Here is a 21,505-nt window from a genome sequence, read left to right on the forward strand (position 1 = left end):
AGGTATGACACCTTCAAAGATCTTTCTGCTTAAAGTGGCTACCTTAGATTTGACAAAAGCAATGAAACACTAAAATCCTCCTTTCGATACCAAGCCTTTATGTAAACACCCCCTTGTAGGTACACAGAGAAATGATGGCCATACCAATTTCAAAGCAAAGTTTGAAACACAGTTTGAAACAATGACCAGACTTGTCTGACATTAACTTACACTGGGTGGGACGCCCAAAAAAAGATCCCTTCTGAAGGTGCGGGACCCTGCCCTCTTCTGCAAGTACAAGTGATGTTGCCAGGGATCACAATGATGTTTGTAAAAATGCACAGTGCTGCAAAATGTACTGTGCTTGCTTCCCCACCCCAGCTTAAAATGCAATCCCTCTAACAATATCAGCAGTTGCCTAACATTACATTTCACATACCATCACCATTTGGATGGCATGTGCTTCTTTGAAAGAGAATTTGAAACACTTAACAGTTACTGTGATGAAGCACAGGGAGAGAGAGAGCAGGCAGAGAGAGGCTTAAGGAGAGTGAAGGAAGTAAACTGAGAATCAAGGTTACAAAATGGCTCTATTCATTCCTCTGTGGGGATGAAACTGTATAAACAAAAAAACCAAACCCAAAACACTATTTACTCTGGGAAACAGAAGATGTCAAAGTTCTCAAAGTAGGTGGAGTCAAATAAGGACACAATTGGCCCGAAGACTCCAGCAGCAAGATTCCTGTGCAATCTTAACCACTTTTTAAAGTTGCTCCCTCTCTGACACTACCATTTGTTCTCCGCATAATGATACAACTCTGCATAGGTCCAGTTGGCCCTAAGATCAGGAAAGAAGAAGACTAGCAAAATATATCTCTAAAGCACAGTGATGACTTAAGGATACCTAACGCAACAGTGAAGATTAATTTACAGGACTCAAGACTTGTGATTAAAAGTCTCGTATCAATTACATACACTGCTGTTAAAGCTTCTTACATGAAAGTATTTTGACAATTAGTCAATACTGCTGCTTGTTTGTATTTACATGTTGTTTATTTTCAAACCATTGCAGTATTTAGCGATCTGAAATATGGCTAGCTCTGTTTAACATTTTTGGGGAGGTCTGGGAGGGGGGCAGAGAGGAAGAGAAGACATAAAATACTTTACTTGATGCAACATTCTTCCCTTTCATTTGTTCTTTGAGAGAGCTATGATACAAACCTGAGCTGATACTCAAGGTTATTGATGGTAACTTGGAGTAAAAGTATCAGAGAGCACAATTAGAAAGACTTACTTATTCGAAGTTCTGCTGTAAATGAATACTCTTCAACACTGAAATCCACAGTCATTGAAGTAAGTTTCCTTATGGGCAGCAGCAACTAAAGCATCTCCTTACAAGCAAACAAGAATAAAAGCCCAAAGGAATCCCTTTTAAGTATGAGAGGTAAATTCAGTATCTATAGTCAAAGTCAGTCCATAGCTATTTTACTGGGAATTCAAACAAGATTTGTTCTTTAAACAGAATCATAGCACAGAAGGGACTATCAGACCGAAAATCTGTGTATTAGGAATTCAGAGACCACCAATTCATTTCACTTTAGCTGTTTTAGTTTCTTCACTGCATTAAAATCAGATACAAAAACCATTTGTAGATTCCCCAGCTTTCCTTTTGTCAGTAGCTTGCTACCATTCCTGAACACCATAAAAGGCTGGGGAATGGATGCCACCTTGTTAGAGACAGCAAAGGTCCCAGCAGCCAGTTGCCAGAAACTTCACGCTGGGGAATTACAAAGCTTGTGGCCAGCTATACTTTCTTTACTAGGAAGAACACAAGTTGCATAGTTAAGCACAAACAACTTCAGAGGAAAAAAACAATACCAAAGGAAAAAATATGCTTTAAGTTTATAATAAAGAAAACACCAGAAGATTGATGCTATTCTATAGTTGCATAGGTCAGATGTAAGGGGGTTCACTCTCAGACATTTTAGATTTGTACTTTACCATGAAATTCTCTGCTGAAAGGTTCAAGGAACGAAAGCGTAAACGAGTAGAGGAAAATGGGACAATCTCATTCTTTCATGAAAAGCAAGTTTCCTGAAGAACTGAACTTGAGACACTTGAGCTATGCAACCAAAGTCATACTTCTCAAACAAAAAGAATATAATACGCATTTTTGTTCAGACTGCCCTGACAGAGTAAACTTTTGCCATAAGTTGCCATAAATTAGAGACTGTAACACCACTAATGAAGAGACTGATGGCCTCAGTTGTCTGCATTACAAACTTTTTCAAGTATTGCATATTAACTTGCAACTCATGACTTCTTAATCTCCAAGTTTGCCAAAGTAGTGACATGCAATTGTTACACCTGACTGGCTTGACAGGCATCCATAAGATTCTAATATAATAGATATCTAAGATTCTAATATAATAAATAAATTTTTATAACATGAAAGACATGAAATTGGAGGAACATCTAGTTTTCATTTTTCAAATTGATAAAGCTCATATAAAAATTAATATCTGAAATGCACAGAATTAGCGTGCAGTTAGTGGCTTCAAATTCAGTGTGTTAGCTATGAAAAAAAAGAGGACAACCAAGTTCTTTCCATGTCAACTTCAAACTCTTTTGGTGCATAACACCTGTTCCAAGTCCCCTTCTCTGTGGAGAGCTACTTTGGAAATCAACCTCATCTAAGGCAGTGACGAGCACCTGGAAAAGCTATCAACCATACATTTATTCAGTGTCTAATTAGTGTCTACCTGAAGAACATTTACACAGACAAACTTGGTCAGGACTAAAAATAACAAATTGCAGCTCCTCTAGCCAAACGTTGGGAAAGGTTAGAATTTATGTCCAATATATTTTTCTAACTTTGCAAGAAATAAAAAGGCATTAGATTTAAAAGCAAAGGATGTCTGGAGAATGGCTGATGACAAACAATTATCTTAATATTCAGTGCAAAAGTCAGGGTAGATGTAAGATCCCAAAGATAAAAGTTTCTTTACATTCAGTTAAAATCCCATACTTCACCTTGAAAATCCAGCATTGTACTATTTGTTTACCAGGAAAACCCAGAATTCCTGAATTCTATTGAATGATCTTCAGGATCCTGCATATTCATCTCTCTTTCAGTATAAATCTACATTAAGGAGGAGATGAAAGATACACAACTCCAAAGGAAGAAGAGGGGGAATAAAAGAGCAGAAAGACCTAGTTGGAAGAAAGAACTCTGTACTAAAAAAAAAAAAAAAAGTATTTCTATTAGCTAAAAGAACCAAAAAGAAACTTCTGGATAAAGCCTGCCAAGACAAGAGGAGTATGCCACCATGAACAAAGTGACAGAGAAGACAGGTCGGGAAAAATGTCTCCAGGGTAACGTGTCTGAGAATCTGGGGAAGGGGGAGGAGATGCATGGAATGGGGAGGTTGCTGGAGACACTGGAGAAATTAGGGAAGCATCTGCCTATTAAAAATAACAGAATTACATTATATTAGTTTATTTTCTCCATTGTAACTTTATAGTTTTATAGAAACAACAAAACTGTGTACTACTTTGTGTAATTTTTTCTTTCTCTCAGTATACATCAGTAGGACCTACTCAAATGAAACAGATTTTTCTTCTCTAGCAGTTAATGAAAGTAAGTATTGTACTTGAACAACTCTTTTGGATACCTCTAACATAAAATAAAGTTTAAGAATAGCTATAGTTGGGATATTAAAAAAAAAAAAACAGCTTGAGAGACTGGTGTCATAACAGAGGTGAAAGTCTGCTCAGCAGGTGCTGTATCAAGACTATCCAGCACACTGGTGGGATTCCAAAGGACTGGATTTATTTTCAAATGATGTTTGTCTTTTTTCCTTCCTAAGTATTTAGGTCTCAAATAAAAATTTGTAAGTTGAACTTATAAAGGCCTACTTCAGCTCTCTGAAGAGAATTAGAAATAAAGTGGAACTCATGCCACTAATCAGCAACAGAAGTTTGGTTCTTCTCCATTTCTGGCACAATAAGAATCACGTTCTTCTCTCAAGTGTACTGGGTATAATGCCATCCTGGGCAGAGCTACAGCTGCACATAAACAGCTTTTAAGACTGCATGAAACAGCAAAGGCCTTTGTGATAAGGGAAGCTTTTCTGAACGTCAGCTGGAAACCGGCCCTTGTCCCTACAGTATCAGGCTATACTGCTTAGATTTCCTTAGAGAGAAAAGAATGGTGACTTATTAATCAAACACGGTTAACAGCATGTGCTGCTTTGGTAGTGAGGAAAATCATGAGAGATGCTGTTATGCAGCAAAATGAAATCAGAAGTTACTGGGGCTTTTCACCCAGGAAATAAATAAGCTTGAGATCACTGGGATTTGAGCAATAAAGAAAGACCAGATGAAAACTACAGCCTACGCCCTCCATCCCGTCAAGCTACAAAGGACATCCTAAAGCCTGCTACTGTGGTTTCCAGATACATATACAAGACTGCTAGACAAAATGCAGGCAATAAAATTTTCTTCTTTTTAAAGCTCCTTTTCAAGAGTGAACTGAAATGCGTATTTTTTATTTATTAGCAACAGTGCTATGGAATAAGCTTCATCCCTACCAGAATTTTGTGCTTCTCAGGGAACCCAGGAAAACCTTCAGGCATGAAGCAACATTCAAACTCAAGGAAGTTGCTCTTCCAACATATACTTAGAAGATACAGGAGATGAACAAGTCATTTAGTAAGTACAAGAAATGTCAATAAAGAAAACCCTGAACATCATTGCCTTAATTTCACAACTGTTCTTTCCAAATGTTCAGCATTTGCTCCCTACGAGTTCTTGGAATGAGTTCTTTGCTCTCTCAAGCGTCAGTTTTTTTAAGCTGTTCCAACACAACTATATAGGTACAAAAAAGCAAATTTAAGTTATAGATGGTCACATGTGTTCAATTTAATGGTACAAATCAAAATACAGATGTGCTACTTGAACATTTTGCGAGATTACGAAAAATGAACAAACTGATGTCATTTCTCCTAGTACCACAGAATAACAAGCCAATTTTACTTTCCATGTGCATCATTGATTTTATGATTAGGAGAATTTACCAAAACAAATTTCCTTAATTGTAACACCCAATTAATAAACAAGCCAATTTAACTTCAGGAACACAGCTCTAATCCAGGCGTGAACACACTGGTTGGAAAACTTGCATTTCCTTGAACTGATTACTTCCTATTTCCAAAAAGAGCAGTTTAGGAGATTCCAAATGCCACACTAGAAAAAATGTAACAGTGTTTAAAAAGAAACACTGCAAAAGTCAGTACACTTGGAAGCAATTTCTGAAACATTATTGCCTGTCAGGTTTCCAGAGATCCTTTTGACCTTCTTCAGTACAATTCCTTTCCTCTAGGCCTGAAAACTAGGAACAGATTCTCCTACTGTCTTTTAGCATTCAAGAGTAACTCACCTATCTACTTGCTGGTATAACAAAAAATCAAAATCACTCTCAAAAACCTTACTACTAAATCAACTTTAAAATATTACTACGGAGGCTAGCAACAGTTTCTATGTTATTAATCCAATCAGACAGGTTTATGCCTGTCATCTTTGCCCAGATTTGAACTCCTGTTGCCCAAGAGAATAGAAATTGGTGATGCAGGAAGAAATGCTTAACTGTACAGTATTATTTGCTTGTGGCTCAGCAAGCAGTTAACCACATACATGAAGCTCTGCCAAGATCTGTCCTCCTACAACAAAGAAACTTAAAATCTACAGAGCACAAATACAACCATCAGCAAGTGACATGTTTTGGATGGAACACTATTTACCTAATATTGGTTCTTAAAACAGAATCCTGTATTTTTATAGGTTTTTAGGACTGAATTAAATGGAAAGACTTCTTTGCTTGCCTTAACATATAATTATAACCAGTTTGCCAGCTGCAATGCCTATTTATCTTTATGTTACTAAGACATTTTAGCAGAGGTCAAAGCTCAGAAACATACTGAACTATTAAAAACTTTTTTCATCACAGGAAAAAAAAAAGCCCTTCCTCTGCATGTATTAAATTTTTGTGCCATTCTCTGTAGAGCACACTGCTTACGTGACAACAGTGCAGGTGCAAGAGGAATCTGCCCCACGCCAGTGCACATAAATGAGCATAGCCTCAAGACAGCCTATTTAGCTAAGGCAGGGTAGTGGTTAATGAGAATCACTAAGCAGGAAGATGTCTTAGGGACAAAATTTGACTACAAAAGACAGAGACCAAACTTCTAAGCCTAGCTAAGTTTAGCTGATACAGACTAAGATTATAAAAAGGGATTCTCTGGTTCTACTTTCCTAGTAAAGAAATCTCATACATACAAATCTACACACACACACACACACACACACACACACACACACACCCTACAATAATTGGTATTAATTTATTTTAGAGAGGCATCAAAAAATTAAATTCATTAAAATTTGTGAGAAATTAGAAATATTCAGATAAGTAATAAAGGACTGCAAAACATTTTAGCAGTGGAACAGCACTAAGAAAATGGTGAATACAAATGCTTGAATCATTTCAAATCAAGCCTTTACAAAACATTTGCAGATTTGTAACAAAAAAAAATCCCTGCTGGCATGGTTATAATTGAGACATCTGTGGGATGTCCTGTTGTCAAAAACAAGGAAAAAAATTGTTACCATTTTAAACAATAGTTAAAGTTGCCAATTTAACCACCTTAAAAAATGGAGATTCTCCCCCCCCCCCGAAGAAAAAACAACAAAAAAACCCCAGCAGCTGGTAACTTTTAGAAAAGACTTTCTCATGAAATCTTCTTGTTTTAATGCTGTTGATTAAGAAAATCATTTCATAGCATCAGGTATTAAAGGACTGTGTACTCTCAGTACGAACAACTTCCCTAAGGTAACTCGAGAGGAATGAAAGATAACACATATACCAAAAAGGGGGGAGGGGGGGGGGGAAATCACACCTAAACCTTTATGCAGCATGTCAGTTGCATAAAACACCCTGCTCTTGCAAAGCTTCAGCAAAATGCGCCTATGAATTCTGAATGTCTCTACATTTTTGACTTTAAAGGGAGTCAGCTGTAGAACCCTGTTAGATATTAATTAACAAAAAACAGGGAGTTGCCTTAGTGAAAAGTAAACAACATTCCAGCTGCAGAGTCTGATGTAACATGGGTGGTTGCATCTAGACTCTACTATAAAATGTTAAATAAAATACGCTGAACAGGTTGGGAGAAGTACCAAAATAGAACACTAGGCCTTCATAGTATTAGTACAACGAACAAACCCAGGGTCAATCCTTTCCTTTCCTCTAACTTTTTAAGTGTGCTCTGCTGTATGTACAAGAGACTCAATGCCAGTTACATTGCCAAGATCATTCACTGCTGGTGCCTAGTGGTTCTATTACATTTTTTTTAAAGTTTGGCTCTAGTATATGAAATTTAAGAAAGGAAAACACAAAGACTATTTGTGTGTTTGAAGAGAGACTAGAACCCTTTAGTGCATGGAGTAAAAAAGAAAGTAAAAGAAACTTTCCTGCACCAACTGCCTTGGTGTTGCAAGGCATAATAGTACTAATCACGGTATTGACCCAGATTCTCTGATCTTTTTTTTTTTTTTTTTTTTCCCCTCCATACTGCCCTACATTGCTCTGAATTATGTCAGCCAGCAGCTAGTACCAAAGGACCACACATTGGCTACCCGTGTCAGAATGCAGCAAACTCATGCCCTTGCTCCTCACATCACCTCTCGACCATGAGATGGGAACTTAAGTTAACTTTGTGTCAGCTCCTCATGACTTTCAGCCAGATCAAACCCTAGCTGGCAAGATATCATGAAAAACTGACCCTTCTAGGTTGCTGGAGAAGCATGATGGGACTAATTAAAGAGTACAAGCCATAATTTATGGGGGAAGCAAATGGTGTAAGCATAGCTTGTGTTGATACAGATCTGAAAGAGAGAAAGGGTGATGCAAGGGTGAAGGGAAAAAAAGATCCTGTTATGATACAGTCATGATAAATCGTTATGACAGCATATGATACTGCTACAACAAAATGCATAGCTTCAACCCAGAGGGACCTGTATGGTCTTAAGCACTGAGCCAGTGGAAGCTCTGGGATGCTCACGCTGGGCTTTCAGAGGAGCTTCTCCTCTAGAAGGGCAGCAGAGTCACAGAGCAGGTTCCTCAGAGAGATCCCCACTGTGGGAAGTTTTTAAGACTCAAGTGGGCAAAGGGACAGCTATGCAAAATCCATCTACTGCTGGCAGGAGTCCCATGCCCAGCAGGAGGCTGGACTAGATAATTCACTGAGTTTCTTTCCAACAAAGATCTCTAGGACTCTGATGTGAAATCTGCCACCTATCTTCTATTTTATTTTATTTTTTAAACAAAACTACCATAACTATCACAGGTTATGGAACATGATACATTTCTCAATGTCACAGAAGTGACCTCCAAGATTGCAATGTAACACTAGAAAAAAAAACAACGGCATTCACAGTGCGGAGAATTCTGATCCCTGTTACTGTCAGGACACATACTCTAAATAGAATATTGTCATAGAAGAAAAAAGGTTGTTCAATCGTATATACTCTAGGTTTTTGGCAAATACAATAAATGGGAATTTTCTTGCTTTCACTGTTGCATAACAATCTTGAACAGTTTTCTCTCCTTTTAAAAAAATCAAAGAATTTCCTTTTGAAGAGAAATAATGTTCTTTTCATAAAAAAAATTAAACAAACATTTTAAAGTGTTTTAAAATAATGTTAAAATGCTTTAAAATAAATATTTAAAAATATTACTGCATTATAATGTAACAAAGAGAGAAGTAAGCTGTTAAAATCTGAGATAAAAAAAATGTTTTGAATATGTACTGATTCTGCATACCAGGTAGTTAAAAGAGCTGTTAGATTTTCACTGCTTAAAACTTTTTATTGCGTGAACTTTAGATAAGACTTCCTTTGTTCTGATATACATTCATCACTCATCTCTCCTCTCAGCTGCTATGTGTACAGAGCAGGAAAAACTGTTAACCTAACTTGCAAAAATACAGAGACTATTACTTTGTGAAAAGGAAAAACATTTTAAGAGATCTGTGCAGAGTTAAAAACAAGCGGCCAAAGGAGAAGCCAGAATATACAGACGGACCTTAAAAACACAAAACAAAAAGCTCTGAGAAACTTCAATATTAGGTTAGCGAACAGAAAATAGTATAAACTGCAAGCAAAAGGATTTGAGGTGGTAGAAATCAAGTTACAAAATCTTCATTACAACTATAAGAAAAATAAGAGACAACCTTTGAGCTATGGAACAAGTTAACAAGATCACTATGTAATTACATGTACATGCCATCTAACCATTACAGCATAAAAGAAAAACAAAAAAGGCCTTGGGAAGCCAACCAAAAATATGACCTAAAGGAATTACCTACGCAAAACACCCCAGAAAGCTCTACTTTCTAGAAAGGAAAAGGAGGGCTAAAGAAGAGCATACTTCTTTACATACATATGCAGCCTTCCCAAGAAAATGTGAAGGCAAATGTTACACAGCTGTTTGGGCTATTATCAAATGCAAAAACAAAGAAGGGAAAGGAAAGAAAACTGCTGCCACACTGGAAGGCAGAACTGCTTTGCACGCAGTCCTTAACATATGGAATAAACAGTACTGAGGAAACACAAGGGAACAATTAGTATAAATGGGTTTGTAAATATCTTGGACAAATACCAGAAAAGAATAATACCGTGGAAGACACTAAGTCAGGGGAGGTAGGGGCCTGGATGGCTTTTCTGGCCTCCTTATGTCCTTATGTGCCCTGTATTTATATTTGTATGCTTGCGTTACCCAGCATATAGGCTATTTAAGGTCAGAAAAGCATTGCAGTAGCATAGTTGCCTCCAGCAAGTAGTGCTTGACATCACTAAACCACACAGAAGAGCACAGCCCTTTTATTGGCTTAAACAGCAAATATCTGCAAGCAGAATTGTTTCGCTCTATTTGTACAGGTTTTTCCACTGCACTGTAGCGTATGCAACTCTGGTATTAACACAGTTCTGTTCACTGAAATTGTTAAACAGTTTGTTTCTTCCTCCTGTATTATCAGTTGCCCCTGAAATCAACTCTAAGAATTTAGCTTTAGAATTCCACAAAAAAGAATTTATATTTTCTTACTGTGAAGTTCGAATTATTGCCAAATTTAATTCAGTAGGAAGTCTGCCACATCCTGCATGTACATCTTAAATATCACATGATATCTGTGGCATTAATTCTATGAAAGCCTTTGTTGATACACATACATATATATATTCTCCAAAGCAAACACAAAATATTCTAGATTTTTCCATTAATACATGGTTACAGGATTTGTGGATATATGAAAGGCTAGAATTGCTTATAAGCCCAATGAAATAAAAAGATTTCAAAACATATTACCCTACGTTATGTTTGACAGAGACCTTAAATAAAGATTTCCACGTTTTCTTAGCTAGATATCTCAACTGAAAAAAAAAAAAAAACAAACCAAACCAAAAAACAACATGCAGGGCAGGTGTGCCTCATAGTGTACACCAGAGTCTTGGCTCTTAATTGTCCAGATTAAAGACCTGCTGGAGTACACCAGAAGTCCCTCCTTGTCCTAGGGCTCAGGGTTTCTTTCAACAGAAATCTGAGCTGGAGGAGAAATGGGATGTTGAACATTCAGGTCTTGTCCTGACAACAGTTTTGAATTTGGCCAAGGTGCAAACCCAAACCACAGAGGTGGGTCTTGAACTGCTGGTTTATCTGTAGCCCATGACATTTCAAAGATAGCACAACAATTCATTAATTTACAGCAAAACAGAGCAGGGAGCAGCAATCCTTATTTTTGGTACAAGATAATGAGGAAAGAGGACTACAGGTACAAGAATACATTATTTCTACTGAATTGTAAAAGAAAGCTCCTTCAAACGAGGAGTATCCGACTCCATGAACGCAAGGTAATAGCATATAGGCCAGCTCTGATTATCTCCATATGATTCTTCGAGGTTGCGGATTAATTGGGTCTTGCCGTTCCCAAGAAGTGCTGCCTAGAGGATGTGCTGCTGAATGACAGATATAGAAGGGATGGGACTCACATGCCCTGCTCTGCAGTCATGTCTTTAGCTACTTCTGCTTTCTGCAAAAATCAGTTCACGTATTTTTCAGAAAGCAAATGTACAAGATACAGAAACTCCATTCCAATTGAAGATGACTTGTCCAAGTTGCCTACAATCTGCCCTTTTATTCAAAGACAACTGAAGTTTATAATAGTTACAGGAGTCTAAGTCGTATTTGCAATTCAACAGATTCTTATACTTTGATAAGGGAGATTCTCAAGAAAAAAGCTCTTAAGAAAAAAGTTCTCAATGTTTCTGAAGAGGGAGCTGTTATGTGGAAAATATTACTCAAGGAAAAAGCTTCACATGTGGGAATATGCCTTGCATACATATTCTCCAGGTAGGTCCTATGTGCAAGTACAGACAGGAATCCATACAGGGTTTCAGCCAGCATTCACATTAGCTTAAATGTTTCTAAGGACGTACTGTGGCTGCCAAATATGCCTTAAACCAAAGAATCACATTCTTGACAATAATTTAGGAAAAGGAGTGTACACCTTCTCCCTCCCCCCAAACAAAACAAAACAAAACAAAAAAATAGTAGTCACACTGCTAAAATTAGCAACGATTTACTTTGGGAAAATGATATCTTATTACAACAGAAAATTAAGAAGGTATTAAAGAGAGTAAGTGAAGAGAGTATATTAAAAACGCCTCTGCTTTTCGGAAGGAAAAAAGGAAGCAGAAAATGAAGAAATTTGAGAGGTGGTACTTGGTACTACTGTGGAGAAGGAGAAGTTTATGGGCACGGGGCTGGATGGGGATGGTGAGGAGATTCTGGTACTTGGTTAGAGGAGGACCTAAGTGAAGGACCCGGAGAAACAGGGAGCCTGGCCGGTGAGAAGCTATGGGCATGGAAAAGTGGTGTTTGAGGGAGAGGAAGAGAACAGGGTAAGTGAAGATTATGAACACTGCTACTCAGAGGTGTCTAAACTCGCTCCACAGATGGAGCTATCTATGCTGGAACATCTGTTTTTATCTGTTTTCCGTTTAGCCATGAGTAGAGGATAGAAGGATTAGACAGCCCAAACGTGACCCAGTGCTGGAAGTTGTGGACTATGAGACAAGAGACTTGGCCTCTCTTACTGGCCCTGCCACTGACTTCCTCGGTGATGACAGCAATTTACTTTACCTGTCTCTGTTTCTCTCTAAAAGCATAATGAAAATGACTGCTGGTGTACAGTATCAGTGCTCCGCATTATTAACTAGTCACATATGCTGAATTTGTGATCTGTACAAACTACTACCCCCTAAGATTTCCATTGCTGATAAAATAAAAAAAATCCCACATCACCACAAAATTTAGAACGATTACTATTACAGAATCTTTGTAATCCTGGTCCAGCACAGCTGAAAACATATTGGCCGTTAAATCCACAGGTAACTGCTGCGCTCTCCTTCCACGCTGGCAATCACGGCCAGAAAGCGCTCTGAACCGCTGCTAACACAGCCTACAAGCTCAGCCCCGAGCCGATGAAACCTGGAAATCTCCGAGGACGCATTTCAATCCTTTCCTTCGGTCACACAGACGCCAGGGATCTCAGGCCAAGATCCCTCCCCGTACGGTCTCCCTCCTGCCCAACAGTTCCCTTGCATCGCACCGGTTCCGCCGTGCTCCTCAGGCCACAGCTGCCGGGCTGCTCAGGAACCGGATGAGGCATCGGCAGCGTGATTCCTAGAGGCTAGCGCCAGCTCTTCAGGATTGGAGGAAAGAAAAAGGTAACAGAGGCAATCAAAACTGACAGGTCTGATGTATATCTTAATTCTGTGTTCTACAGTTTCTAGAAGTTTATGTTTGATAACCCTCAACTCTTCATTTCCAAGTTTTCAGGGATCTGCACATCCATGAACAGAACCAGCTGAGAGGAAGCATTAAAAAGGAGCTAACTTTGTTAACTGTTTGAAATAATAATAGAAAAAGTCAGAAAATAGAACACTGTAAAGTGCAGGCTGTAATTAGAGTGAAGTTACTCTCTGAAAACAAATGACTTAGTCACCATATTCAGCAAGCAAGCCACATATCCCAACTGCGCAAAAATCAGCATCAGTAAAGTGTTTTCCGTCAAAAGAAGCTGATACCATGCTCTGTAGTAGTGGGTTTGGATTTACATCAAGAGCTGGAAAGAATATACACAGTGCAACAAAAGCAGATTCAAAGGTTACTCTAGGAAACTTGCTTTTTTCTTAACTATTGAGCAAATGTGCCTTTCTATACTCACTGCATTTGCTGTGAAGATAAATTTTGATTAACTTATACCTACTGTTTGTCAGTTTTCGTATTTAACACACAAAATAGATATAGAGCAAAAGCTCAGCTTCAAGTTTAAAGAAAAAAATCTATGTCCAACTTACGTGCTTATATTTAAAGATAAATTGGCAGAATTTTGAGATTTGTTGCATAATTTTTAAATCTGATACAGTCAGTAGTTTTGAAGTATTTTTCTTCCATAAGGAGAGATACTTCATTTCAAAAAGACAGTCTGTGGAACTCAACACACTTCACGACAGAGAAACTTCACTGTAATTTTTTGTAAGAAATTTCTAGTTAAGAATTCTTAGCAATTTTAACTAATTCCAGTTAGGAATTTCTTAGGGTAACATTCAACCCCAGTGAACACACCCTCCTGGCTTGCTCTATTCCTGCTGTATTCACAAACCACAGAATAAAAAAGATGACACTTGTTTCAAAATTTTCTGGACAGCCTGACTACTTTTATGGAATTCGCTTTGGGGAATTAAAGTTGGCCCTAGAGTGCTCCATGTAGTTCCTTAGAACAAGAGGTCATACATAGAAAAACAGACAAAACTTTCCCACTAAGTCACAGGTAAGAAATGACAGTTTAGTATTACTAACATGGATTGATTCTGCTCAGGAGCTTTCCTTTCCTCTATGAAATCTTTTTCAGAAAAGGAAGATAACATCTGCAATGTAAACTCTAATGGATTGAGGAAGTATCTGAGAAAGGCACCAAAGTACTATATCTAGGATGCCAGAATGGCAATAAAAATATTTCCCCAAACCCACAAACCCTATGACCAACATAGGGAATAAAAATGCCAAAATGTTTGATGTATCAAGAAAAAATAGAGCTTTTGTAAAATTAAAATGAATTTAAATATCAAAGTAAAGGTTACACAATTTAAGCAACTCCTAGAAAATAATTTACAAAAAACTCTAATTGCAAATAAAAGCTAGGATTTCAAAAGTACTACGTATTGGTCTAGCTATTCACTGAGACAACAGTAAATTTTCTATGTCCTTACTAGAATCCATTTTGACTAATTCAAACTGCTGCTGACAATCTCACCATACATGGATACAAGCCTAAAGATACAGGCAACTGTCAAGAACCAAGAACACCTTTATGAACAATACTGTCTGATGTCAAAAGCAAAAATTATTGTTCCCCTTCCCCCCCCCCCTTTTTTTCCTCATTATCACTCTGTCTAGGAGAGAAAGCCACTGAGAAGCAGTGAAACCACACCAAAAATGCTGAAGAGTTTTTTTTTTTTTTTTTTTTTTTTAAGAAAGTTCTATAACAGTACTTAGAACTGCCTATGTAAAACTAGGAATTATTACAATGAAACCTAGTATATACACACTATAGCATATGACAGTACAATATGAAATAGAACAGTACGTTTAATTAAGACATCCTGAAAGAAAAGGAAATATAGACAAGTGAAAAAATGCAACATCTTAAAGGAAAGATTTGTGTCTAAAGGACACAAAATGTGTTTAGAGCTACCAACATTTATGTAGAACATTCCATTCTAGTCAGAAGGATGCAGAGAAAGGGAGCTGGAGAGGGTTATCTTAAATCAAATTTCTGTTGTCTTTTTTAATTTCTTATTTATGCAATTTTCTATACATATTTTTCTGCTACACAAGAAAATCCTTTAAGGGGTACAGTAATTAAAAATACATTAACGCAAGTGCATTGCATCTTAAAATAAATACACACATAACCTGTCAAGTTACACAGTCTTATCAATAAAGACTGACTTTCTAACAGAAACTTAACAAAATGTCTAGAAAGACAAAAAAAACCCCATCAAAGTCTACATATACTGAGCCTTACTGGGGACTCAGAATACTGTCGTTGTCATGTAAACAATTAAATGAGATAGAATAAAAAAAAAAATACAGGAGACCGTGGCATAACTCTTGGGAATGTGTACCTCTCAAGGGCTTCCAGCATAAACTCTCTACCACATACTTTTAAAGACTGAATTAAAAATACATTAATGATAATGATCACCACCACCAACAGCCACACAATGTCAGTAAATATTACTGTCTGTATGCCAGAAATGTATAATTACTTGTAAAGAAGGCTGTCCCATATTATTGAGAAAAAAACATCTGTAACTTCAAACACATTAATGAAACCCTTCTACTCTTTAAATTTTCTTTGCAGTGTAAAATTAAGATTCTCTCTGACATTGAGCTCTAAAGCTTTGCTCCGAGAGTAGCGAATCCGGATTGCCACAAGTGTATATTGCACTGACGACTGCCTGTTATCTCATATGTAAAGAAACTGATACCCTATTACCTAGCAACAAATTCAGGCCCCCCGAACTGTCTCAGGTATCTCATACCTCAATGATCACATCTAATTGTTTAGTCTCTATCCGAAATAAAACCATTTTAAAACTATCAGCCACTCAAAACATTCAACAACACATCCAGCACTAAAATATCATTCAGATGGCGGAAACGGAATCTTAATTCTTTTACAACTCTATTTTCACTAATTGTTCTCAGAAAAAAGGACTGGAAGGAACAGCTGGTCCGGCTGAACACGGGTGACTGCAGTACGAGTCAGTCTCTGGGACACAGGAAGAGTTGCAAAACAGAGATAAACTGAAAAATCAGGTTATGGCACTGGCTGCAGTTCAAGAAGATCCTGATGAGGGGGCCTGGCAAGGGCAGCAGGCAGGAGGTACCACTGGCTAGACGTTACGTAGAGAGACGCGGCCAGGCTAGGCTTCACCGAAGATTAAGCCCTGCAAAGCAACAGACATTCCTGCTTCCTGTGTCTGCATCGATGCTCTGGGAACTTGCAGAAGTCTTGGACTGAGTTGACGATCTATTAATAGTTTGATAGTATTCATCAACTCAGATGAATAAACATATTTTGGTATGCCAAATAAGACCTTCTCACTTCTGCCTTCCATAAAGACAGACAGACAGAGCCTGAAATATGAGCAACCATTCAGAAACCATGTACTCATCTAGTGCAGTGCACTCACTAGCATGGCACACCAATATTAAAAGTAAAGCCCTTCACAGTACCCCTACGACCTCTGCATCTCAAATTCAGTGAAAGGCAGTTCTAGGCAGCATTGTAAAATAGATAATATTCTACAAAGCTCCTCCTCCAACTCCCAGCACCTGTAGAAGAAAGGATAGGTAAAGGATGGGAAAAGCAGAAAAGGTGAGTCTCAGGGCCATAAGAACCTCTATCCTGAAGCAAATGTACACATTTTTAAAATTTTCAATTTAATTTCTTCCCTCAGTGAAAAAAATATATGGAATCATGCAAAGTGAAGACTATGTTCTCATGATTTTCCTCTGCCCATATGAAAGGTTAAGCACAGTCACCAAACTTGGAATTCCATCCCCAGTCACGAAGAACCTTCTGGCACTGCTCCCAGACCAGTAAAAAAAAAAAAAAAAAAAAAAAAAAAGAAGAAAAAGGACCATTTCAGTCCCTAAAGCATGCAGCCTGAGCCATTAGAGCAAAACAAGTCCTACTGACAGCTGGTTTTCTTAGCATATTCACGTCTGCGTATATATCAGAGAAAAGCCCTCCAGGACAACAGTGTTTATTAAAGGATTATTTCTGTGAATCCTGGGAACACAGCATTAACTGAGCAACAATGCTTCTACCCTTGTATCCTTTATTCTTTTTTTTAAAGTGAACCAAGACAAACCAATTTTTATTTTCTTTACCAAAAACTATTAATGATGAAAAACATAAAATACATTACAACTTTTTTTTTTTTTTTAAAAAGAACATTTCTAATCCACATTGTGTAAAATGCTGACATCCATTTTAAGCATTAGTACAGAAATTAGCTGTTCAATTTCTTACTGATTCCTTGGATTTAGAGCCTAGTGACTTTAAAGAAATGGAAAGAAAAAATATGACAGGTTTTTTAATGAGAAATCTTCTCTCACACAAATATCTAGAATGCTTTCACCGAGAAAGATAATTCTGAGCCTGCAAGAAGCTTTCTGACAGGACTAAGACTTTATGAAGAAAGCACAGAAATGCATGATAAGAGATAAAAAGGGTAAATAGCCCAGCAGTTGCTCATTGTGCAGAGGAGTGCAGAAGAAGCCTGTGACCAGCTGCGCTTCCCAAGGTGGATGGAGGAGCAGGACTCGCTGGAGACCCACACTCATGGTTGCAACCAGCTACCACCTTCTCATGATGGGTGGTCAGTCTGTGGCGTTTCCCAGCTCACCATTTCCCCAGAAAGTATGTAGAAACATGTTTTTGTTGTATTACAGTTGAGGTAGTTGTTTTTGCACAAACTACTTGTCATAAATACCACATCATGTTTCACATCAACTTAAACTCATTTTTGAAATCATTAAGAGCAATTGTTACTGGCACCGTATGTTTATTGATGCTATACAATAAAGAACGTGAAGACTTCTTAAATAAAATTATAAAATGAAAGTTTTTTTAATGATCAGTTCCAAATTAAGGAAACATCAACTAGAATTAGCTGTTAATGTGGTATGAATAATGAACTTTTAAACAAAAGGAATGATTCAAATTAAAACATTTTAATGAAAAAAAACCCAAACCCTATATAGTGGTAATTAATTATTGCTGAGATTTTTTTTTAATCAATACAAATGCTTTTTTTTTTTTAATCTTTTTTCTTTTCTTTTTTTAAACTGTAAGAATTGCATCTAACAGTTGCAGCCAGGACTTCCATCACAGAAGTCAACAGAACACTGACATGGACTTGAATGAGCCACAACAGCTCTCTACTGCACTTTGGCCTCCTTCCTTAATACGTGAGCTTTTCAAGCCACCTGATCTTAGCATCTTTATCTCAAAGTGTAAAAAGTGGGTATTTCGCTGATTTTTGTAAACCCCTTTAAGAGTCCATGTCAAAATACGCAGAGCAGTCAGAAAGTCCTACTAGTACTATGTTTACCATACACCTAAAAATAGACCAAATGTGCTTTACAACAACAACTCAAAGCAAAAACACAATATTCATACTTCAAGGGTTCAAATTCGCTGACAAGATTTGCGGGTAAGCAACCTATTTTTAGAAAATGCAATGTGGGAATGCATGTTTATATGGTAGAGCACAAAAGCAATGAACCTCTTGGGAAAGTTGAAGATAATTCATTTCCAGAAGCAGGCCCTTTACTCTTATTTTTCCCCAAAGCTGAAACATTTGTACCTGAAGGAGCTTTTTCATATATCAGGAAAATGCCACTCTCACTTGCTTACTCATCTTAAGGTGAAGAGTTAACACTAACAGAATAATTCTTGGAATTTGATATTTTTTCCTGTTTTATTATATATTGTGGAATGTTATGTGGAGAACTGTCAACTATTACTTACGCCACCTCAAAATCTGCTGCACAGAAAATACACTGGTAATTTGCTTATGTGGCTTTTGTAGATACAATTATTGTTAGCAGGAGGAAAGAACTTTTCTAACAGAACACAATTCAAATGTAACATGTCATGGCCTCATGTCTTTAAGCTAATCCTTAAGGGCTTCTTGAGGCTTTTTGTACTTTTGGCAAAAAGTATAAAGAAGTATGCATTGTTGCTTCAGTTCCCAAACACTGGAAAGTTAAATATCTAGACTGTCAGCCTCAGCTAAACAGAACAGAGATTGGTTTTGGGAAAAAAACAAATGGCAATTATCTCTGTTATTAAAGCTCAGTTAAACAAGGACTGAAAATCTAACTATAAATTTTCTTACATCACAAGAAAAGTAGCCAGTAGAATGAAGGAAGATGCACCAGCTCAAAATTAAGCAGTTACTCGCATTGAAATGGAGGGACTTTATGCCCTAAAACAAGAGAAGTTAATTGAAGTAACACTGAGGTAGGTTACTCTAAAGAGTTAACACAGAAAAACTGAATCGCAATTGTTTGCTTGCTCTTGCTTTCTCTCTTAACCCTTAGGCATATTAAAGATTGCCAGTGCCTAGATTCCACGATGAACACCACATAAATACACAAGGATGGAATAAGTTATATTTATGCTTTCCGATTGCAGTATCTTTCCTCTGATACAGAGATAACATGCGAAGGCGTAGCATTGAAATTCGGGGTTTATTAGCATGATTTTAAAATGACTATACATGACAAAGCAATGAATGAGTTATGTCAGACATCTCACATCATTTTGTGATGCTGCCTCCACATCACACATTTACAATCAGACGTACTGTAGGGTACTGAAAGAAAACCTGCTATTTTTAGGAAAACGAAGTATGCCTTTGTATTGACACTCTACTTGGTCTCAAGATGCTAGTATCTTTCTAAAGCCACTGTTGTAAAGGGGAAAATAAGCAATGTATTCATTAACATATGGGCCACTTACATATCTAGGTGGCCTGAAATACAGCCAAGAGTCAACATGTGACTAAAACCGAAAATACAACGGAAACTAGCGACAGCCCATTCCTTTTTACTAGCAACTGAGCAGAAGATTTTTTTGCAACATGAAAGGATAATTACATGCTTGACTACAATTATTCTCTTAAATGATGTTAACACAAGTTAGGGAATTGATTAAAAAACCCGATGAAAACGCAGAAGCTGCTCTATGTATTTGCATGTGTGTGTAACCTACATTTTCTTAAATAAAATATCTGGGAAGCCTTAAGCCTTTAGCTAAATCACACCTTGGTCTTTTTTTTCCTTCAATTGTATCTATCAACTTGTTGAGACCAATGTCCTTTTGACTAACATATCAAGCTATCATGTCCTTTTACTCACACTAGACATCACTGAGATATTATAAAACTGTGATAGTTAGTACTTTTCCACCTTTTCTTCTCTACCCAGAAGCGCTTTCACCATTTAAAGGAAAGTCATTGTGGTAGGGACCAGAAAAACAAAGTATCACTAAAATCAATGTTAGCGTAACTTGACTGCTGGATACTTGAAAAGTCTAATGCAGTTACTTTTGCCATAATACAGATAAAGATGATAATTGCCTTGCTCTTTTTAAAAATCAAGTAAAATTTTTACAGGTCAACACCCACCAAAATTTCCTTAATGTATATTCCAGAATCGTATTTGGGCAAGTAGTTCACCCTCTCCCACATGAAAACAAAAAAAAAAAATCTCAATATTCCTCATTAAGAGTATTACGAATACTAGAAGGTCCCTTCAAGGTATTAAACAAGGAAAGCTCCACTGTCAGGTGCACTGCAAAATGGGGCCTTGCACTACAGCAACTTCCAATTATCCCTAAGAAAAAGTCACTTGTAAGCTTGAAACCACTGTGATGACACACTGAAGCAGATGTAAGACTGAAATACTGAAGGGGACTGAGGAGCATTGGGACATTATTAATTGCAGAATTGGAAGAAGAGAAATCTAATGAAAGCAGACAGATTTCTCATCCTGACCCTTCCATTTCAGGAGTAAAAATTAGCTTATTAGCAAATCTGTTTGCCAACTGTATGGTCCAAAGATGGTAAAATGAAATATTGAGATACAATCCTAGAAAAACTAACTTACGAAAGCTGCAAATTCCAAAAACAGTTAATAAAGCCCTCTGGCTTCTGCAACAATTTCTTATTCAAAAATATCACTTACATATATATGTATACATACATACATATATAAATATACATATATAAAATAATTTGCCCAAAATGAAAAAAATTAAATAATCCCCAACTTAAAGCATTTAAAAAATTAAATATTCCTCTAGGTGCTGAAGAAGCATTCAGAATATGGTGCCACAGGAAAACACAGTGTGGTTTTCACAGTTTAGTAGGCAAAAGAATATTATATGTAGCCAATGACTTTTCTTCATTACCAGGTCACACATCCACACCACATTATGACTTTAAGCAACTGAAAGTGATATAACATTATCACTTACACAACATTTCTTACAGAAATGAGAAAAAGTTACAAAGTTCAGAAAAGAAATGAAAAGAACACTCCAGAAAAAAAGGTACCACTTACTGTTCAATACGTGGGGAGAGATACAGCTTAGGAAAAACCTGAGTAGCTTCCGCATCCTCAAAACTAACTGAAAGAAGTGCAACATCTTCTCCAGGATCTTCATTCACATCCTGTATATAAAAAATATAGGCAATACAGATAAAGTGACAGATAAACTGAATACTCTTAAGCTTACAGATAACTAATTATAGTCGAATACCA

At 37.1% G+C, this 21,505-nt stretch overlaps 1 protein-coding gene across 1 annotated transcript in view; it reads right to left on the reverse strand.

Annotated features, from left to right (window-relative positions):
• The window catches only part of BABAM2 (BRISC and BRCA1 A complex member 2), a 177,047-nt gene that overhangs the window by 64,509 nt on the left and 91,033 nt on the right, over nucleotides 1-21,505 (reverse strand). The window contains exon 7 of the mRNA XM_062571946.1: nucleotides 21,305-21,414. Within this exon, the coding sequence (XP_062427930.1) occupies nucleotides 21,305-21,414 (110 nt within the window). The remainder of the gene's footprint in view (nucleotides 1-21,304; nucleotides 21,415-21,505) is intronic.

This window comes from Rhea pennata, chromosome 3, assembly GCF_028389875.1.
Source record: "Rhea pennata isolate bPtePen1 chromosome 3, bPtePen1.pri, whole genome shotgun sequence".
Classification (NCBI taxonomy): domain Eukaryota; kingdom Metazoa; phylum Chordata; class Aves; order Rheiformes; family Rheidae; genus Rhea; species Rhea pennata.